Below are 20840 nucleotides of genomic sequence, written 5' to 3' on the forward strand. Positions count from 1 at the left end.
ACTGAGTAGTGGGTTGAGGGTGTAGCAGACATGAAAGGTCATTATATCGCTGGTAACCTAAACCCTTATCTAATCTTAGGTTGCACTCCTTTCCCTTCTGCTCAGATCTCGCCTGCTGCTTCGTTGTGCGTTATTTGTTTTGGTTGTGTGTGTTTAATGTGTGTGTGTGTGTGTGTGTGTGTGTGTTTATTGTGGATCCCATCTTCACGTCCCAAATATTTGTTCTCTCTGTCGTTTTGAGTGTGTGCGCGTTATTTCAGTGAGCCGCCTTCCCTGAAACGATCAGGCTGCCGTCTTATCCTTTCATTGTGTTGCGCTGCGCGTCCGTGCGTGCGTGTGTGTGTGTTCTTTAAGGTTTGGATTAAAGATGAGTCGTCTGTCCCATTATAACCCCCCCCTGTGTGCAGCTGTTACCCACTGTCAACTGGTTTTGTCTCATTTGTTTTCTATATCGGGTGAGAGTGTTGCATTGGTATATTGGTACTGCCCCTGCCCCTGCCCTGCCCCCCTCTCCTTTTGAACATGGACTACGGACTGTCTGACTTCCTCCGACCCCTAAGCACTTTATCAATGCACTTCAACAATGCACTTTATATGATCATACTGCATTCTATTTATGGACTGTGGACTGATTCCTCAGGACTCTTGCACTTTAATAATGGACTTGCATTCTGTGTATTATGTATTTTTTTAATTTAAGCACTGCTATAAGGAAAAGCACTTTTTAATGATTGCACTACTGGTGAAATGTAAACTGCATTTCGTTGTACTGGTTGTCCTTGTGCAATGACAAAGTTGAATGTAATCTAATCTATAGACAGATGGATAAATAGCCCACCTTTTAATTTGTTGTTGGAAAATCCATAGATGCAGCCATAGATACATAGACAGACAGACGGCTAGATCTTTCAACAACAAAAGCCACGCAGAGACCACCAACCTCCCTCGATGCACCGAAACACCTGCGCAGTTTGATTCATTACAAAATTCCTAACTGTCTGGGCTTCATCTATCTGACCCATGCGGTGAAGCAAGTAGAAAAATGCTTCCTTTTTGGCACACCTCCAATGGCAGAGAGCCAAACCAAAAGCTGCTAATGGCAACATGAGGGATCCCTGTGTTTACAAAGACTCTCTAGTTTCCTGGCCCTAGATGTTTACAAGGTCACTCCGCCGCAATACCAACGATACTAACATTTGTCCAGTGTACTTTTCCTACATGCACGGGTTAACCCTGATGTCAAAACCAGAGTTCATTTTGCATCCTTTGGCCCGCAGTGTTTTGAATTCATAAGGCTCTCTGGATTTCGAGGGGCTTGAGGTGCATTTTCGGATTTTTAAAGAGAGAGAGAGAGAGAGAGCATAAAAGAGCAGAAACCAACCACCCTTCTCTCCATGCTCCATCGGTCCGTGTACTTTGCGGCCATTCGATTTTCAATTAGAAATCAAAAATCAAAAAATGAAAAAGTGACAGATTATTTTGTTTTTTGTTTTTTAATCTAACACAAAAAACAAAAAAATGTTTGGTTTTTCATATTTCAATTGTAGGCTCAGATCAAAAATACGAAATGGAAAAACGGGCCACAGGACTGAATTTGATTTTAATATTTAATTGGTCGGATTTATACTTAAATAAATTTGTCACTGATGTCATCTTAACAATGATAATATAAATTGTATGCTGGCGCCCGAATAAGTTTTGAAATGGGCCGACATAGTGGGAAAAATGTGTAGATTCATCCGGCGAGGAGCTGTCATTACGCGCGACTATTACGCACAGCGGAGGTGATTCCACTAGTTCCCTGACTGTAACCGAGGTCTGGGACTGGATCTCATGTGGCTGAAAAGAGTAGAAAAGAACCATAAAAGGGCCGCTGCCACCTGCCAAATATGCCCGGGGTTGGAGATCTCAGGGTTGAAATGAGTCGGGAGTAGTTGGTCTATCATGCACCCAGCCCCCAGCGGTGGCCTTACTGCAGCAGATCGTAATATATATATATATATTTATAAACAAACACACACACGTATCAGCGGCAAACAGCTGCGAAAATGTATGCATATGCTCAAAACCTGCTCAAAACACAACATTTACAAGGGGGAAACAAGTTTTTTTTTTTTTCTTGGCTATAAGTCAATGCACTGGGCTTTTATTTTGAAGTCCAGACACTTCCGGTCTGTCATCAGCGTTAATATTATTATCAAAAACGAAAAGAGAGATTTTGTAACAAACAAAATAAAAAATTGGCCGTTATTTGATTTTGGTCTCCTCGTTTTTTGGTTTTAAAAGCAAAAACCAAAAAACCAACCAAACCAGCCTGAATTTTTGTTTTTTTGTTTTTTGTTTGAAACGGAAAACCAAATTACCAGCTTACTTTCGTTTTTTGACAGTTCTGTTTAAAGGAAAAATCGAATGGCCGCGAAGTACACGGACCTCCATCACTACCTGTGTTTCTTTCGCCATTCGCAAGTGTTACCTTCCAGACACCTTTGATTGACACGCAAGATGGATTCCCCAAAGTAATCAGGGACAAGATGTGCAGATTAGTCAGTAATGAGCCAGGAGTGTCTACAAGTCTACAATCTGAATACAGAGGCAGGCCTGATAAACCAAACACTTTGAGATTCTCACAGAGCATATTATAAAAATTATAATAATAAATAAAAGTATAATAATATAAATTAGAATTATTATGATTAACACTCAAAAAACGCTGTTTAATCGTACCTACAGCACCTTAATAAATTTGAATCCTTAATAAATCTGAACATTAAACCAATTGCATGAGCAATTAGTGCCGTAGAGCATGAATAAAGGAGATAAATCAGGCCACTATGGAAATTCCTCTTTATGTAAAGACCTCATATGTGCATGTGTGGACTAGGTTATGCACACAGGAAACTCCTTCAGAAAACACTAGAGGGAAACTCACCAATATATTTGTCTTGCCTGCTTGAGTCAATCAGTGGAATATTCAACCAATCCAAGATTGATTCTTGTTTCTCCAAAACAATATTTGGTTACATGTGGTTGTGTGCGTGTCTGACTGCGGGCCCCAGAATATGAACAACGCACCACAACGGCGTGCTCCTCTATCTCTCCTCCCACTTACTTTAAACCTTTTCCCCGATTCCTTTCTGCCGTCTCTCCCTTGTGTTTCGTTTTTTTCTCTACCTGTGGTTTGATTCCCCTTTGTTTCTCTCCCCACGTTTCCGTCTGCTTCTGCAGCCCCTCTCCCGTTCTGCTTTGATGTGCTCTCCTCTCCTCACCTCCTGCTCCCTCCTGTCCCATCTCTTCACACATCCAATCAGTCTGAACTACACAGGGCCTGTCCCTCAGTGGCTATCAACTCTCCCCATCTAACCGTCTTATCTCCCGTCTCTTGACACAGTGCACTGCTGTCTGGCGCCCTGTCCTGTCCTGTTGTCCTTTGTGGCACAAACACGTTTTTAACCGTAAGAGCCTTTTATCGCTTTCTTACCAACTGAGAGCATACCAGCACTTAGGGAATAGTTATTGTGTGAAACACCTAAATGAAGAGCCCTACAGACCTTTTATGAGGTCTTTTTCGTTGGTAGTAAGTTATTTTATAGTTAGTGTTCTATTGATGGACATCTACTCGCATGTTCTGCTTAAGCCCTGTCCAGCACTTTGTTAATTAATTGCTTTAATGGAAGCACTTTTTAAACGGTTATTATTATTATGAAGTCAATGATGGATAATCCTCTCAGCTATTACTGTGACGTTCACTCCCCCCCCCCCCCCCCCCCCCTCCACTATGAAAGGTGAAACTAAGAAATGCAGGGAGCCCCAGCAGAATCATCTATCCTTTTAAGAGAGACTCTGGCTACGCCACTCCCTCCCAACACACGTTCTCACTCATCAAACCACCTCCATCGCTTGGAGCCAATTCCTACTGTGGTGGACCTACAGACACCAGAAAAGAAAAATACATGAACTGGCCAACCATGAGTGTGATGATCACAGTCCGATGAGATTCATCCGACGAGATTGCCCCCACAGGTCAAGCCACAGCCATGGACCCTCCCACTCCTCCACTTACGATTACATTAAGAGGAAAAGCTGTGAACCCCACCCTCTAGTCACCACCACACCAAAACCATCTGAGGCTCTCCAGACAATCAGATCACTCCGCACATAGACAAAGGGCGGGGATAGGAACAGGGGGGGGGGGGGGGGGGGAAGAAAGGAGAAAGGCCAGTGCATGAAAAACAGAGCCAGCCCAAGGTGAGCACATTCATCTCTGTCCCTGTACATTGACTGTCTGCATGGAAATCATGAGTAACGCTGTAGCTTTGGCTTTGTTCCTTTCTCCATTCCACCATTTCTGCCTCTCTCTACTCATACTTGTGCTCTAGTCAAAGCCTCCCATCATGATTGCTTCTCTCACCACACACTATAGCAAGTTTCCCTTCGCTGGTTTCCCCCCTTGAAAATGGCAGAAAAAGTACTACTTTAAATGCTTGTTGAATTTATGAATAAAATAGGGGTTATTTTGTATAAATTCAAAGCATTCAACATTTAAAGTGTACGATTTCTGTCATTCTAAAGGTTAAGCCAAGTATAGAAGACCTTCTTTCAGAAGACTTATAAGGTTAATAACTTAATGTCATTAAATCCACTGGTGGTAGACAGGAGTTGGAACCCTGAATAAATACAAATTGTATTACAGTAATTCTGAAGTAATTATATCATAGTAATATTGCTGATTATAGTGTGTTGCCAGAATAGCTACAACAAGCCTAAACACGTTGAGACCACAATTCCTGTTGAGCCAAGAAAGTAACTTTTCCACCCCTGTGCTTCCTCAACCGGACACACGTACGCTGACGCACACCTATTGATGTGGGCGAGCAGCACGCACAACACGCACGCACAACACACACACACACACACACGGCTACTTAGATCTATATGTGAAATGTCAGCACAATGCGGCCACAACCGTCAGAGCATCATCACAGCACCATTTGTCATATTTGTTCCCGGAGCCTTATCGTGCCGTCCCTGTGGAATGACATTGGCTGAGAATGTGAAGGTCAGTGCGTGAGCGCTGGGGGTGGACGCTCGCAGACCCACTGGCCTTTTCAGGGGAGATGATGGATTCACAGAGAACAAATTAAACTGATCAGATTACTGTTTGTTTGATTGTCATGGCACTTTTCAAAGTCTGCGCCTCCGACCAAATGAACGGAGTCTATTTGCAGTTTGCAGTACCAATTGTTCATTTATTTTTCATTGTACTGCATGTCATTCAAATGTCCCCTGCTTTCACACGCTTTCTCTCTCATTTGCTCACAGGGTGAACCCTGCCAAAGACTTTCATCACGACAAATCGTGTAAAAACAAAACATCATTAAATCAGAAACACTCCAGGATAGTGGCATACAATACAATATAATTTGCAATCAATGAATGAACAAGGTAACGACAAGCAATAAGCAAAAATAAAAAAAAATTACCCTCATATTCTAAATATTTACTAATATTTATTTGAAGTCACAACGTTCAGCGTTAAATGTTGTGACCGGTAAACCATTCATATATCCCGCTACAAGGAGTATGTAGTATGTTAGAGTGCAGTGTAGTTTGGTATACTTACTTGGTGTTATATATGTGTATCTATAACATGTGCGTAACAGATTATAGGTGTAAGTTATATGTCACTGCATCTGTGATCGCCTGCCCTTTCTTATCTTAAGGAATGCCATGGTCACCTGCTTTTTTGCACGCTTTGTGGCTTGAGCAGCATTTGCATCTCTTGGTGGTATACACACCTGTACGTCTCTGTCACAGCTGCTGGAATAAGCCACTTTATCATTGTTATTAAATAAGACGTAAACAGGACTAATATCCTATGTTTTTGTATATACATATCTATGTATTTAATAGCCCTGTGTCTCCTGAAAACTCGATATGAAAGTTCCACTCTGCTTCAAAGGCATGTAAAGGTATTTTTGCAACGCCAAAGTGCATGTTAGTATGCTCTTCGACATCCCGACCAAGGGACACCGGAGGCGAGGTGTGAGTGGACTTCGAGTACTCTGTCTGGTATGGAAAGCCATACAGTTAGAAATACACATTAACTCCACATCTACGTGAGGGCAACACATTGTTTGCAGGTTGACTGCTTGTTGACAAGACACTGTGTGGTTAACGTGTTAAAAAAACACATTTTTGAACTGTTTGGCTTGCCATAGTCTTGGCAGTGGTTGAATGTCAGATGTCAGACGGTTCACTTCTCTGACACTTATAATATAAGGCGGTGTATGTAACGTTGTGTGTGTGTGGACGTGTACATCTCCGTCTGACAGCGGTTTGTTATGAGGTCCAAGTGAGGGTTAAGCTTCTCCGGATAACACCACGGTTACAACGTCGCACATGACAAGCTCATACACAAAAAGTATCACAAAGTTCGCCCCCCTCCTTCCCAGATCGCTCCATTCAAAACAAATTTTCAAAATTGTGTTTGAATCCCAGCTGAAACATGTAGCAAAACAAATCTGCAGAGTCTAGAACTTATATAAATCGCGGTTTTGCGGTTTCACCATTTGACCAACCGTAGGAAAGTAAAAAGAAGCGAATGAATCAATTAAACCAGAAAAATGGCCCAGCCCTCTCTTCAGTAACTGCTGATAGTATAATTGTTTTACGATGCATAGTATAATTGTTAAACATCACACAGAAACTCAGGTGTGGAGATGTACTTGTGACAGTTTCATGACTCCTCACACAAGGGTGTGCAACAAGGAAGCTATTCTGGATCAATCAATGGCAAGCAGACCATTTGTAGATGTGCCTTCTAATAACCATTGCAGTTGGCTTATGTTAATTGTTCTTGTTGGGTATATCCATAACTGTGCCTGCTGCCACTTTGTGCGTGAGCCAAAAGAAAAGCAGGCATATACACACACTGTTAGTGTCTATCCCTCTGGACATCAATCTGTATGTCGCACTGTCTGATCTGTCTGACTGATGATGGGAACATGATCGCACACATAATGAATCAGGCGACAACTCTAATTCGATGGAAAACATGTTACATGTGTCACATGATACGCCAGGAGAAATATGTTGTGAGCAAAAGAGGGATTTGTACATTGACATGGCGCTCTCCCCCCCTTTGCATCTGTCTGGGATTAGGTCCATAAAAGCTTTTTCAACATGGCGTGTGTGTTCCGCACACCTGCTCCACATTAAAGCAGAGTACACAGTCATGTCATAAGAGAGTGTAATGATGATTATTAAGGTGCTATAGAGAGAGAGAGAGAGAGAGAGAGAGAGAGAGAGAGAGAGAGAGAGAGAGAGAGAGAGAGAGAGAGAGAGAGAGAGAGAGAGAGAGAGAGAGAGACAGGGAGCGGGAAAAAGAGAGAAAGAGAGACAGAAAGCAGAAAGAGAGATGAAGAAACAGATAGGGAGAGGGAGAGGGAGGAAGAGACAGGGAGAGAGAGAGGAAGAGACAGAGCGAGAGAGCGAGAGAGAGAGAGAGAGAAAGAGAGAGAGCGTTTGATGTGAATTGGCATGCGTATGAATGCATTTGTGTGATGTTGTCCTGACGCCAGTGCACAGCAGTGTTTTATCTTATACTGTCAACCTCCATTTCTTCGTCCACATTTTTTAATGATCTCAGATGGGAGACACGCACATGTACACACACACACACACACACACACACACACACACACATCACATAACGCATGAACATAGATACACACACACACACACACGCACACAATTACACACAATTAAACACAACATCAATAAACGTATGCACACATACACAAACAGCCCCACATGCCCCAATGCACGTCTCGAAACACACACACACTTCCTTACAGTGCACAATATTAAACACATACACATGGACACACATACACAACCGCACACACAAAATGACACACATACACTAACATACACACACACACACACACACACACAGAATTACACATGTACACGTACACACAAACAAACAACCACACACACAGAATTGCACACGTACACTGACACACAAACACACACACAAAATGACATGCGTACACTGTGCACACACCTTGCAGCCACATGCAAAATGACACACGAACACACAACCCCACACACACACATACATTATCACACACGCACACCGACAAACAACGACACGCACGCACACAAAATCACACACGTACACCGGCGCACAAACACGCACACACTCCAAAGAGAGATTCCACTCGCTGGCGGCGGCCACAGATGGCCCAGCGCGGCGCTCTCACCCAGCAGATGCGCGCCAGTATTAATCACACGACAAGACAACAAGACTAAGGAGTTTAATTCTTCCTAGGATCACACGGCGTGTCTAGCGTCTAAGCTCTCTATCCGCCCATCGATCCCGTCGCCCCGCCCGTCTCTCCCCTGGTCTAATTACATGGCAACGGTGTGTCCCTCGCCGATATCCCTCTTGTATCCCGCGTCGTCTCTGCCATGATCACTCACAGTCAGAGGTTTTGTGGATGTTGTTCAACGTGGATGACAGGGGAGGGGGGGGAAACATTAGGATTACACCCGCCTCTAATGCTGCGTTTGTGGGGCTGCTAACTCGACGAGACGCTCGCTCTAACCTAAGAGAGTGTGCGACTAAAAGGTTGACACTCTTCGCCCGCTAATCGCACAACATTAGAAAAAAATCGCGGCATGTCACCACGTGCAGTGGTTGAGCGGGTCGTGATCTAATGACATTTTCATAGGAGCTGCGCCGTACGGGAAAGAGCGTCCATATGTGCTCTACTGAAGAGGAGGCCTCCCTCATGGAGATAATGGGCTTTGGTGGTGTACTTATGTAATCCAAACGTTTCTCTCTAGCCTCACTGACCCACTGCTGCCCTGCGTCGTCAGGATTAGCAGGAGGGCATTCACTCAGCGGCCCGGGACGCAGGCTGGCTGCCATGGTGATTATAGGCAGACACTGCTCTCCCTCTCTCTGTATTTCCCTCCTTCAATCTCTCTCTCTCTCTGTGTATGTTCTTCTCCCTTCACCCCTCTCTCCCTCTCTCCCTCTCGCCCCGATCTTAAAGCAGGAGTGGCAGCAGCAGCAGCAGCAGCAGCGTCCTTTCATTGGAGGGGGATTAGTGGGCCAGAAGAAGGCTCTTAAGGGTCATGGAGGGGCACTAATGACTCTCTAGGAGGCCCAGCGGGATCCCCTCACACCAGGCCAGGTGGGGGGGGGGGGACCGATGACACACACTCAGTGTAGAATAGGGATGTCTTCTGAATGAGATTACATTGCTGTTTTCTAAGCTGGGTGATATGGCTGAAAGACATATCACGATATAACGTGATCATATTGATCGATATCGATAACTATTGATTTTAATTTTAATGACCTAAAAAGACTAGAACATATTTTATATTGATATTGATCAAAAGTCTATCACACATTCACAATACGATACTTACTATATTGTTTTATTGCCCAGGCCCAAGCTATAGTATCAGACTGAAACGTTGCATATCATGCCATGGGAGGCAATCATTTGACGATAATTAGTTGCATGTGGTGTTTACTGTGGAGTTGTTGTTGTGGTGGTCTGTTATGTTGTTGTTGAAAATGAAGGTTGCCGTCTGATGTTTTTAACTGCAGTATGAGCCAGAGTCCAAAATGCCTTGCCCAATGGGACTGCCAAGTTATATTGAATTGATTTGAATAACTTCAGGGAAGTTATTCAAATCAAGTTTGAATAACGTTATGACATTTTATAATCCGATCTCATTTGGCTGAATAATAATAAAACTCAGTATTGCTGAAATACAGACAACATCAACAAGACTTACTTAAGTTTCAGCTGAAGTTCCCGGTACATTGATCTTGGAGTGCCAAACAGACTTAGCATTGATACACTCCAGTCTGATTACAGGGTAAAGTCTGACGTTCCAGATGACTCTGCTCCTCCAACCGACGTCACACAGACATGCCCTGTTACGCCGCCTGCCTTATGTGAAAAGGATTGATAACCTCTTAGCGTCTTAGCACTATACACACACATTAAGATAATGTGCTTCCAGCTGCAGCCTCAAGAGTGGAACGACGTCTAATGGACAGAACCACGAACGCTCACGCACACGCACACACACACACACACACACACACCAAATATACACATTATGTTGGATAGGATTTGTGCATAATGTATGTGTGCGACACTATTGGAGTGACTGCAGTGTGGGTGTAGAGATGGGTTGAGCTGGGAGGTTACCAGGAGCCAGGTCTCAAACAGTGAGGGGAGTTTGGACGAAAGATACGATGGAAGATTTTGCAATTCCGGCAGGTTGCTGTCCCAGAACACGACTAGGGATCGTACGGCTGATGACTGCCAATTGACCACCTCAGTACATTGGGTCGTCCAGTCGAAAGCCGGTGGACTGACAAACCTGAGCTTGCTTGTACGATCGTGTCACCTTGATTATAAGTGAAACATCCAGCCTACGTGTTGTCAAACTCCTCGATAATATAATCGAACAATGGCCATGCTTCATAATACATTTTGTACATCTCCCTGTTTATTCAGTTTTAATTGTACATATATTTATAATATTCCTCATTTCTATTAGAACTCATATAGAATTGTATTAAATTGTATTATTTTTTAAGCACAGAAAATACAGAGTATGTCACAGAAACATTTCACTGCATATCCTGTATGAGTATGTGACAAATAAAAACCTTTGAATCTTTGAAGTATATGTTAAGTAAATAATACATCGCCTTGTCGCAAACTCATTCAATTAAAATAAACAAAGACAGCCTATGCTTTCACGGTTTCTACAACCATGGTGTATGGATCTCAGCAGCCTAAATAGCTTTGTTTCATTGCAGCCATTTACTTTATCCTGGCTTTTTATGTAAAATATAAAGCAGGCTGGTTTAGGGCCAGGCATGTGGGTGTGCCAGTGCCACACCCAGATGTCACGGTGAAAGGGGTTTCTCAGTCACCAGGCTGCTTCTCTGCTCCCTGCGTCTGCTGCGTTTGGCGAGGGGATGGACGGAGATGCACACCGCGAGCGCCGATATGAAATTGGCAGTCTGTAGTGCAGCCTGTAAATGGAAGAGTGGACGAGTGGCTGGAGGGACACTCCTCTCTGGTGGAGGCCTTGGACTCGTGTGGAAGTATGTCTTTGCTAAAGGGAACGGTTTACTGCTTGTATAACCTCTATTATAACCGTACTGTCACTATTCAGTGCTTTATTTATTTATTATTATATAGTCTAATTATTATTTCATTTCATTTAGGCCTATTGATTCCAAAGGCCGGATGATTACCATTGCCCTCGTTTATATTCATTAACACGGGCGCCATGTGGCTCAGGAGGTAGAGAGGGTTGGCTGGTAACCGGTTGCTAGTTCGATCCCCGGCTCCTCCTAGCGGAGTGCCGAGGTGTCCCTGAGCGAGACGACCTCACCATCACTGCTCTCGACGAGCTGGCTGTCGCCTTGCATGGTTAACTCTGCCGTTGTTGTGTGAATGTGTGCATGAATGTGTTCACTCAAAGTAAAGCACTTTGAGTGGCCACTGGTAAAAAAAGTGCTCTATAAATGCAGTCCATTTACCATTAATACAGACTATTATTCATTTTTTCATTAATAATAATTTTAATAATAATTATTTTTATTATTTTTATTAATACAGGGAACGACTCACATTCTGTCATGCAGTCGCACTCGTTGATTTGTTTCTTCTTTGGCCTTCCACAGCTGCACTCTCACATTTTTTTCCATTAAATATATTTAAATGAAGAGTGAACCGAACGGCAGCGGCTCCTATAGGGTCTCTGGGAAGCGTCAATAAGTAGCCCCCCTGCAGGGAGGTTCTATGCAGAGTAGGTGTTGAGCAAAGGCTCCCAGACTAAATGTTGATCTGCGTTACTCTGTTTGTCAGCCTTTAGCACATCCAGTTTTCCTGAAGCACAGCTAAAGATTTTGTTCTGGCTACGCAACTGTTTAGAAACACCTTTCCAAAATTGTATAGCCGTCTTAAAGAAGATGATGACGACGACGACGACGACGACGATGACGACGATGATGAATGATATTTTGAATAAATACGATTCCGACTCAGATTTAGTGTAGGTGGTGAATAATGGGATGGATTTCAGATTTTGACAGATGCAATGTTTCCCACAGAATTATTTTCGACGCGTGATGGAAGCTGACCGGGGGGTCGGATTACAGCAGATGTAACGCGTGGCACTAAAGATGTGATTGCGTGTGAGTCCTGTGTGTCTAGCAGTTACTAAGTACCCCGCCCCGAAACAACAGCCTAATTAATTAAATTGTGCGGTGTGATTAAAGTGTGCCGTTGTGAACCTATCACCCATGTGTGTGTATGTGGGGTGCACGTGTACATTGGTGGAAACCTAGTTAAACGAGCAAATCAATACGTGTTGAGAATTTGATGGTGCATGAGTCCAAGTTTTTTTTGGTGTTCCCTGCATCACCGACGCTAACCATTCGTGAACGCTGAATAGATTCTCATCAGGAATTCGGCCAACCGACTTCTCTGAGGGGAAAAGCCAACCGAAAAAGTGCACAATCAAAAAATAAAAATCGAAAGAGTGCACACAGAGAGAGAGAGAGAGAGAGAGAGAGAGAGAGAGAGAGAGAGAGAGAGAGAGAGAGAGAGAGAGAGAGAGAGAGAGAGAGAGAGAGAGAGAGAGAGAGAGAGAGAGAGAGAGAGAGCTGAATGAATCAATGCACTGTGCCCAGCTCCACAATGAAATACAATTTCACCCCTTTTAAATAGTAAAACAACATTTGAATCGATATGTGCCAGTCAATGTTGATATTGTGGCAGCCCGCCAGAAAACAGATCGATGTATGGGAAACACTATCGATCGCGGACAGCGTGGTTCTTTCGGATAGATACACATAAAATAAAGAATTATTCTATAATGGGTCACCGGCTATAGGCGGTCATTAAAACAGTATGTGGGGAAACACTGCAGATGTTTGAACAATGTATGGCATGAGCATGCTCATTAGCAAACATATAGAGATGAAATTATGGCTGTCCCTGAAAACAGCTGCCAGATACAATAAAAAGAACGATGTGTACGATTTTCAGAGGTGTTCAGCATCTTCTATATACATCCTCATAAGGGAAAGCTTGTATAACGAAGCATGAAACACTGACCTATGCTCCACATTCAATGTCATCCCTAGTCACACCAAGAGATTCATAAGAGAGCGGAAGGTGGGTGTTTGTGGCCATGTGTAGGGGGATCTGCACAGAATAATCCATTAAAAACCAGGGCTCATTGGGTCATGCACCAGTGTATCCAGGAAGTGACCACAAGGAAGACATTGTTTTTTGCATGATGCGATTGGTTGTAGTAAGCATTTGATAAGCTCGTGAGGTGAGTTTTATTCGGTCACAGGGCGTGTGATATTGAAACCCTGGCCTGTATTCAGCACCATGGACAGCTCCATACTCCCCTGCCAACACGTGCACAGGCACAACTGTACATGGGTGGGACTAGCAGCAATTTTGAACATTTTAAATAAATCGTAATCCATATAAAACATCCAATATCAGCCCCTTCAGGATTACGCAGTTTCCTGATCGTGTCTAATCCCGTGACATCAACCAATCCCTGCAAAATTACACAAACTTGCATATTTGTCTAAACACTGTACCATTTCGGTGCAAAGTGACAAATCTTGAGTTCGACCAATCATCACGTTTCCCCACACAAAACCTCACAAGCTGAAAATTCTACTCAGGCATCCCATTTGTTGACTTGACCTTTAATAAATAATAATATTATTTTTGATATGTTTTGCAATTTTCCCTCTATCCCCTTATTCCGCGACCATTCTCTTTCCCATGATTCATAGTGGCCCGCCGGTTTTCCAATTCCGGTCGAGTGCTGTTCACATAGCGGCTAGCATATTTGCATATATGCTAGAGCATATCTTGAAGGCTACGGCAATATTTTTAAAAGTTATATGTATTACATTAGGTCAAAATGGCAAGTGGACCCCAAACTCATCCTCTCACTAAAGCACTACCATCTACGTATTCTCTCTTCTAACCAGAAACAGGAAACCGGACTGGTCGTCACGGCGGCGTGCATTGTTTAGCCTGGCATAAGTAGATAGCCCAACATTATTGCAGATCATTGTGTAATTCATCGCAACTTTTGAGAAGAAAAACTGCTGCAAAGTCCAGCACTTTCGGCCGCAAACAGAAGAAATGTGTGTCACCAACGTTCACCTGACGTGCCTTTCGGTTCAGTTGAGGTCCTCGAAGACCCTCTCCTCTCACCCAGCTAGGTCTAAAAATAACCCCTGCGCCTGGTAATCCCTACAAGGCTGACATTTTGGCGCAATGAATTTTCACTTGGCAGTTTGTTACACTACATAACTTTCTTTCAAATGCAGGACTCACTCACACACACACACCACACACACACACACACACACACACACACACCACACACACACACAACACACACACACACACACACACACACACACACACACACACACACACACACACACACACACACACACACACACACGGGCTAGAGGAACAGACAGACAGCGATCATAAAGTCAAAGTTGATCCAGTCTCCTCTGTGCTGCCAGCCTACATTCAGGGACTTTCAGCTTGACAAAATTTATTTAAAACAGCTTAGTGCGTCACAGTTCATCTACCTGCACACAATAAAGTGCCGGATTAATGTTTGGACAAAAGTGACAAATCTGGATTATATAGTAGTGCGTTCTGGGTGCTTTGGGGCATGTCATGGAGGGGGACATGTCATGTTTGTTCGCAGACAACGTTATCGAGAGTTTGCCTCATGACTTCACTTGTAATCTCCTTCCAAGGTCTTCTGTAAAGTGGGAAGCCTTCTTGGATCACGGTGCTAAAATGCAACAATGGAGACACTGTGAGAGAGCACGGCTCCAGATGACACTGTTCATTATGGGGTATGTCAGGTTAAGGCCGCATCAGTGCTTGTACTTCTTCTTCTTATAAAATATGAATACATATACACACACACATATATATATATATAGATATATATTTATAACAGGGTTCAACGTGAACAATGGAAGGATGGCGCTGCACCAACAGGCTCATTTCCATTTAACATTTTAAAAAAAGGACCCACCGCAACGTGAACATTATCTGAAGTTTTTTTTGTTTTTGTTTCATTGGATTTTCTGAAATGGTTCAATTGTGATGAACATGTTTTATTGGAATGAATCTTCCAGGAGAAAAATATCACAAATAAGTGCTCAGTGAAGGACGTAGGAGGCCTTGGGCTCCGCTCTCGGCCCGTGTTCGGTGTGAGGCGGCTCTGTGGGACGGCTCTGCGGAGCGGCTCTGTGGATCATTACGTAACAAGAAAGGGGTGCAGCGTGTCCCTGAATTCAGCGGAGAGGGAGCATCATGTCCTGGCACAGTGTCCTTACCCGACGACCTCCGGTGTTGATCCTCAAAGGGGTCAGGAAGGGGTCGAAGATCATGTGGCTGGTTTCTATGTCGACGGGCGACTGCCTCTTCCCCATGGCACACAGGTTCCACGCCGAGTTTACCAGTCCCCAGAAGGATGGCACTGAGGAGAGAGACGGAGAGACAGAGAGACAGAGAGAGAGACAGAGAGGGAATTCAGGATGATTGCATACATAACATTACTTTTAGAGAAAGAGATGAAGAGAGAGCAGGAAAGGGAGAGAGAGAGAGAGAGAGAGAGAGAGAGAGAGAGAGAGAGAGAGAGAGAGAGAGAGAGAGAGAGAGAGAGAGAGAGAGAGAGACGGAGAGAGACAGAGAGGGAGAGAGCCTATGGGAGAGAGTGAGAGTGAGAGAGAGGGAGGAGGAGAGAGAGAGAGACAGCATGTGAACAAGAGACAGAGGGAGAGAGTGAGAGTGCCGGGAGTGAGAGAGAGAGAGAGAGAGAGAGCGATGAGAGAGGGAGGGATCCAGAAATGGAAAGAATGGAGGAAACTGTGAGCGACACCAGAGTAATTGAGGACACCAGGGACTGTTATGAAGTAGAAGGCAAAACAGAGATTTGCATATTGTCGACACTTTAAAACAGAAGAGTGATGTGCAGAGACAGAGAGAGAAGCGGAGAGCGAGAAGGAGGCAGATAAAGATGGGTGGGGGGGCTAGCCCACCAGATAGATTACAGTCACCATAATGAAGTCAGTAATACAGCAGAGAGAGAGAGAGGGCGAGGGAGAGAGAGAGAGAGGGCGAGGGAGAGCAGAGAGAGAGGGATAAAGAGAGGGAGACGGCGAGGGAGCGAGGGAGCAAGGTGAGAGAGAGCCAAGAGAAGTGTGGGGGTGATAGGGGGCAGCACAGATGTTGTCTCTCCATACACCTAATCTCTCTATCGACTTCAAATCTTCTTATACCCCGTCCTCCCTCGGTGACACATTATACACACATCAGGGAGACACAGAGAGGAGTAAGCAGCACGCATCCAGCTGCAGGTACATGACATGTACTTGGAGATACATGCAGATGGGGCTGTGTGTGGGCGGGGTGGGGGGGGACAGTGGTGGAGGCTGGACAGACACAGGTTTAATCCTGCAAAGGATAAAGGATATGCTGTCCTTTAGCATGACAAGTTTTCCTATGCGTGCCGGTCTGTCTGCTGTATGGTAGTGTATGTGCGTGTGTAGTGTGGTGTGGTGTGCTGTGCTGTGCTGTGCGTGTGTGTTGTGTGTGCGTGTGCTTATGCATACATGTATTTGTCCACATGCCCACACATGATGAATCAGGCCGGATAAAGGCTGCCATCTTGAATGTAAATAAAGCGTAGCTGGTAGTTTGGCCCCCGGAGCAGAGAGACGCCCGAGACTTAAAAGGCAGCCGTGGCTAATGTGGAGGTGATGTCTGCACTGATAGAGCAAGATCAAGCAGACTTGGTGAGACTGTTGCATTTCAATAGTGAGATACCATTTTGATCTCAATGCCACTCCTGTTTTTAAAGAAGAGTTTAGTTCTGTGGCCCCCATAGAAGCGAGGAAAAAACAAATAATCCTTCCCCCCCCCCCCCCCCCCCCCAAAAAAGTTTGATGGTTGGGGCGTGAGCTACATGTTTCCGCCTGCTTCCCAAATCTGTTACATCTAAATGAGCCTGCCTTTGCTGCACTTCTAATCACCACGAGATCAAATGTACAAAAAAAACGAATCGTCTTCTGAATGCAGAATAGTGAATCTGGAATCAGGGCTGAAGTTTCACTTCACTCTTTCTGATGGGGTTTATAGTTTTTGTTGTGTGTCATGTTAATTTCTAAGCCCATGTATCACACATCAGTGCCTATTCGCAACCACACAACATCTGCCCAAGTCCATATGACTCTGTACTGTACTGGTTTCATAAAGCTCATGCATAAATATATTCTATTGAAAAGACTAAAGGGTCATGCAACTTGTTTCTGTTGAATATGTGTTCAGGATTGTTTGTTTCAGTAGTTGTGTCACATCACCTCTACTTCGGTTTTCCTGGTTTGCCTGACAAATGGGAGGGGCTTCAAGGATATGATATCAAATGGGAGGGGCTTCAATGATATGCTATCAAATGGGAGGGGCTTCAATGTAGGATACCTGTGACATGGCCCCATGGTTTGCTGTTAGTTTTTTATCTTTGTTGGTGTACTATCTGGTTTACCACCTGTTTAGGGAAACAACCACTTGTTTTTTTATGCTAATCCAATAGGTGTACCCTCCAATTGGATTTCTAACATTGGCTGTATATGTTAAAGTGTACTGGTCAAATCATGACCTCTTCTGTATTTCCTTCATGCTAAATGAAGTGTAATTTGTTGATAGTTGTCATTTGTGTCATTTGTTGATAGTTTGTTGTTAGTGACACTGTTTTTGCGTATACACGTTTATTGTGCCAGATTATCAACTGAATAGTGAGCTGATTTTTTGCAAATAACCAGTGTGGATTGATTTATTCATGGAGGAAAAGGTGGAAGAACGAAATGCTTTAATTAAACAACTGAGACAGCACATTCTCTTCGACATGGGCTTATTTCTGATTGGCCGGCATCGGCGCCAACTGCAGTGACATCATCTGGCACCAATCTGAGGAATATACTCTGAAATCCCTCTATGAAGAAGTGACATGTTGCACATTTGTGAGCCAGTAGAATAGATGATCATCTACTCTTTATATACTCATGGGGGAACAGGCATGTCCTGGCTCTCTAAAACACAAATTGGTGTTGATCACGTCTGGGAGTGACGTGGGAATGAGAATACGACCGGCGAGATGGCGAGAATAGGAAAATGAAATCCGAGGGGGTTACTCGCAAGTGACGCCACCCCCAGCATCAATTTGAGCCAATCACAGAAGCCGTGTGCCTCCTGATTCCCTGGCTGCAGTAGATTAAGAACGACAATCAGCTATAATAAGCATCCCCAATGACAGCGGGCTTGAGGAAGACTAAACATAGGTTTTACTTATCTCTGCGGTCTCACCTGATTAGATGTGGGTTGGACCACGGTGAGCAAACAAACACACACACACACACACACACACACTTGATGTGAGCCTAGTGTGAGATTAATTAAACCAGAAATAATATAACTGTGGCACACAACCCTGGTGTCCGACAGCAATGCCCTTGCGAGGCACAGAGCGAGTAATCTACTTCAAAGTAAAGTTCACGCCTGTGCCGCTGCATCATTTGCTTCTTTACACTTCTTTCTACTAGGGGTGTAACGATAGGCGTATTCGTACCGTCATTTTTCGGTACGGGTCTAATGGTTCCATTTCCGTACGTACCGAAAAATTTAATTTCCGTACGTACATTTCCGTACGTACCGAAAAAAAAGAATATGTATATATTGTTGTTCTTTTTTTTAAAAGTTATTATTGATTATCACACACTCTGTGTTGAGGACCACAATGGAAATAAGTCCTGGACTTTATTGTGTTTTTATCCTCAATTGTATTTGACGACTTTTCATTTGTGTACAGCATTTGTTTGACAATTGAATAAATCAAATCAAAATCAAATTGTTTAATAAAAATAAAATAATAAAGACTGCTGTACCGAAAAATATACCGAACCGTGACTTCAAAACCGAGCTATGTACAGAATCGTGACTTTTATGTGTCGTTACACCCCTACTTTCTACACAAGAAACGTGCAGATTAAGTGTTGTTCATTGATGACCGCTTTGTTGTAACGCTGTGCAGCGTCAGGCTTAGCGAGCGCGCTCATCAGACACATGTCAACGTTGAGCCCCGAAAGTTGCCATTAAATGACAGCCATGGACTTATCGCTTATTGCGATTAAAGCCTGTGTGTGTTAAGTCATTTACCACAGTGCAGCTTTGGTGTGAGAGTATTCAACCACCACCCCCGTGCGTTGTGGTTGTCTATCTCACCAATACTGCTCTGTGTTTAAAGGGGACATATTATACCACCAGGGTGTGAGTGTGATTCGCCATTACACGCCGTTTTGTAAATCTGCCTCTTCTGACATCACAAGTGGGTGTGTCCACCTAGGTGTATGACGGAGAGATGAGCAACGTTTGCTGCAGTCCACTGGTAGGCTGGTAGACCGATCTCTCCAGCACACATCTAGGTGGACACGCCCACTTTTGATGTCAGAAGAGGCAGATTTACAAAACGGCGTGTAACGGCTAATCACACTCACACCCTGGTGGTATAATATGTCACCTTTAATGACTTAACACACACACACACACACGCACGCACTCACTGACACACACGCACAGACAAAATGAATACTTGCTGTCTTACTCTCTTTTTGTCCGGCCTCTTCTTCCCTCAGTCCTTTTAGCAATTCAAATGAGTTAATTTGGCGTGCTTGAACCACACTTTCAATTACAACATTTACATACAGTGCGTTGCACTCAGTGCCTCTTTGTTTAATTAATAGTCATAATCATTCCCCCCAGTTGCTTTAGCATTTTGTGTGTTTAGATATCACGCTGTGGTGAGACAGACTTCAACCCTAATATAGTAATTAAAGTGTGATTACATTGAATCAGAATGATCTCCTGCTAGGAACTCCCCACTCCTGCTCCCTCACACCCATCTCCTTTCCTTCATCTGCATAACGGCTCCATACACTCCAGATCTCTCTCTCTCTCTCTCTCTCTCTCTCTCTCTCTCTCTCTCTCTCTCTCTCTCTCTCTCTCTCTCTCTCTCTCTCTCTCTCTCTCTCTCTCTCTCTCTCTCTCTCTCTCTCTCTCTCTCTCTCTCTCTCTCTCTCTCTCTCTCTCTCTCTCTCTCTCTCTCTCTCTCTCCCGCTCCTTCTGCTGTCATTAATCATTAGTCTGGCTAGCACTAACTGCACGGCAGGCCGTTTCCACCTTGGGAAGTCTTAATTGTTCAAAATGACTCAAATGTTTTGATTGGTTTGTGTGTTTTGACAGCCCGATGGGCCATCATCTGTCATTCAAACCAGACGGAACCACGCTCGCAATTGAAAGTAATACACAGTTTGTTGTTCTCAAAAAAACAAGGAGGACTCAGCCAGTTGCTTTATCACTCCCAGGTCAATCATCTGCATAGATATGACAGAGGATCAGAGAAGTCTTGTGAACGCTCCAGCTAGACCCATCCATTATACACTCTCTCTCCTCATCTAATTTACCTCCAGGTTTTTAACAGTACAAGTCCTCCACTTTTATATGCTAATGAGTATCATCGATCAGGGACACGACTAATGAGTGGAATCTGCTGAACCTCATCCAAAAGCTATTGGCAAGACTTTCACTTTGGAAACCAACGCTTATCCACCTGTGTTTTGATGGCTGTGTCACGCCATCGCTGTATCCAACTCCTCT

At 43.9% G+C, this 20840-nt stretch overlaps 1 protein-coding gene across 1 annotated transcript in view; it reads right to left on the bottom strand.

The window, feature by feature from the left end:
• The window catches only part of LOC311388413 (carbonic anhydrase-related protein 10-like), a gene marked incomplete at its 5' end in the record, with an annotated part of 51161 nt that overhangs the window by 25953 nt on the left and 4368 nt on the right, over nucleotides 1-20840 (bottom strand). The window contains one exon of the mRNA XM_084488739.1: nucleotides 15470-15612. Within this exon, the coding sequence (XP_084344865.1) occupies nucleotides 15470-15612 (143 nt within the window). The remainder of the gene's footprint in view (nucleotides 1-15469; nucleotides 15613-20840) is intronic.

The sequence above is a fragment of the Micromesistius poutassou genome, assembly GCF_964030765.1.
Source record: "Micromesistius poutassou genome assembly, chromosome: 1".
Lineage (NCBI taxonomy): Eukaryota > Metazoa > Chordata > Actinopteri > Gadiformes > Gadidae > Micromesistius > Micromesistius poutassou.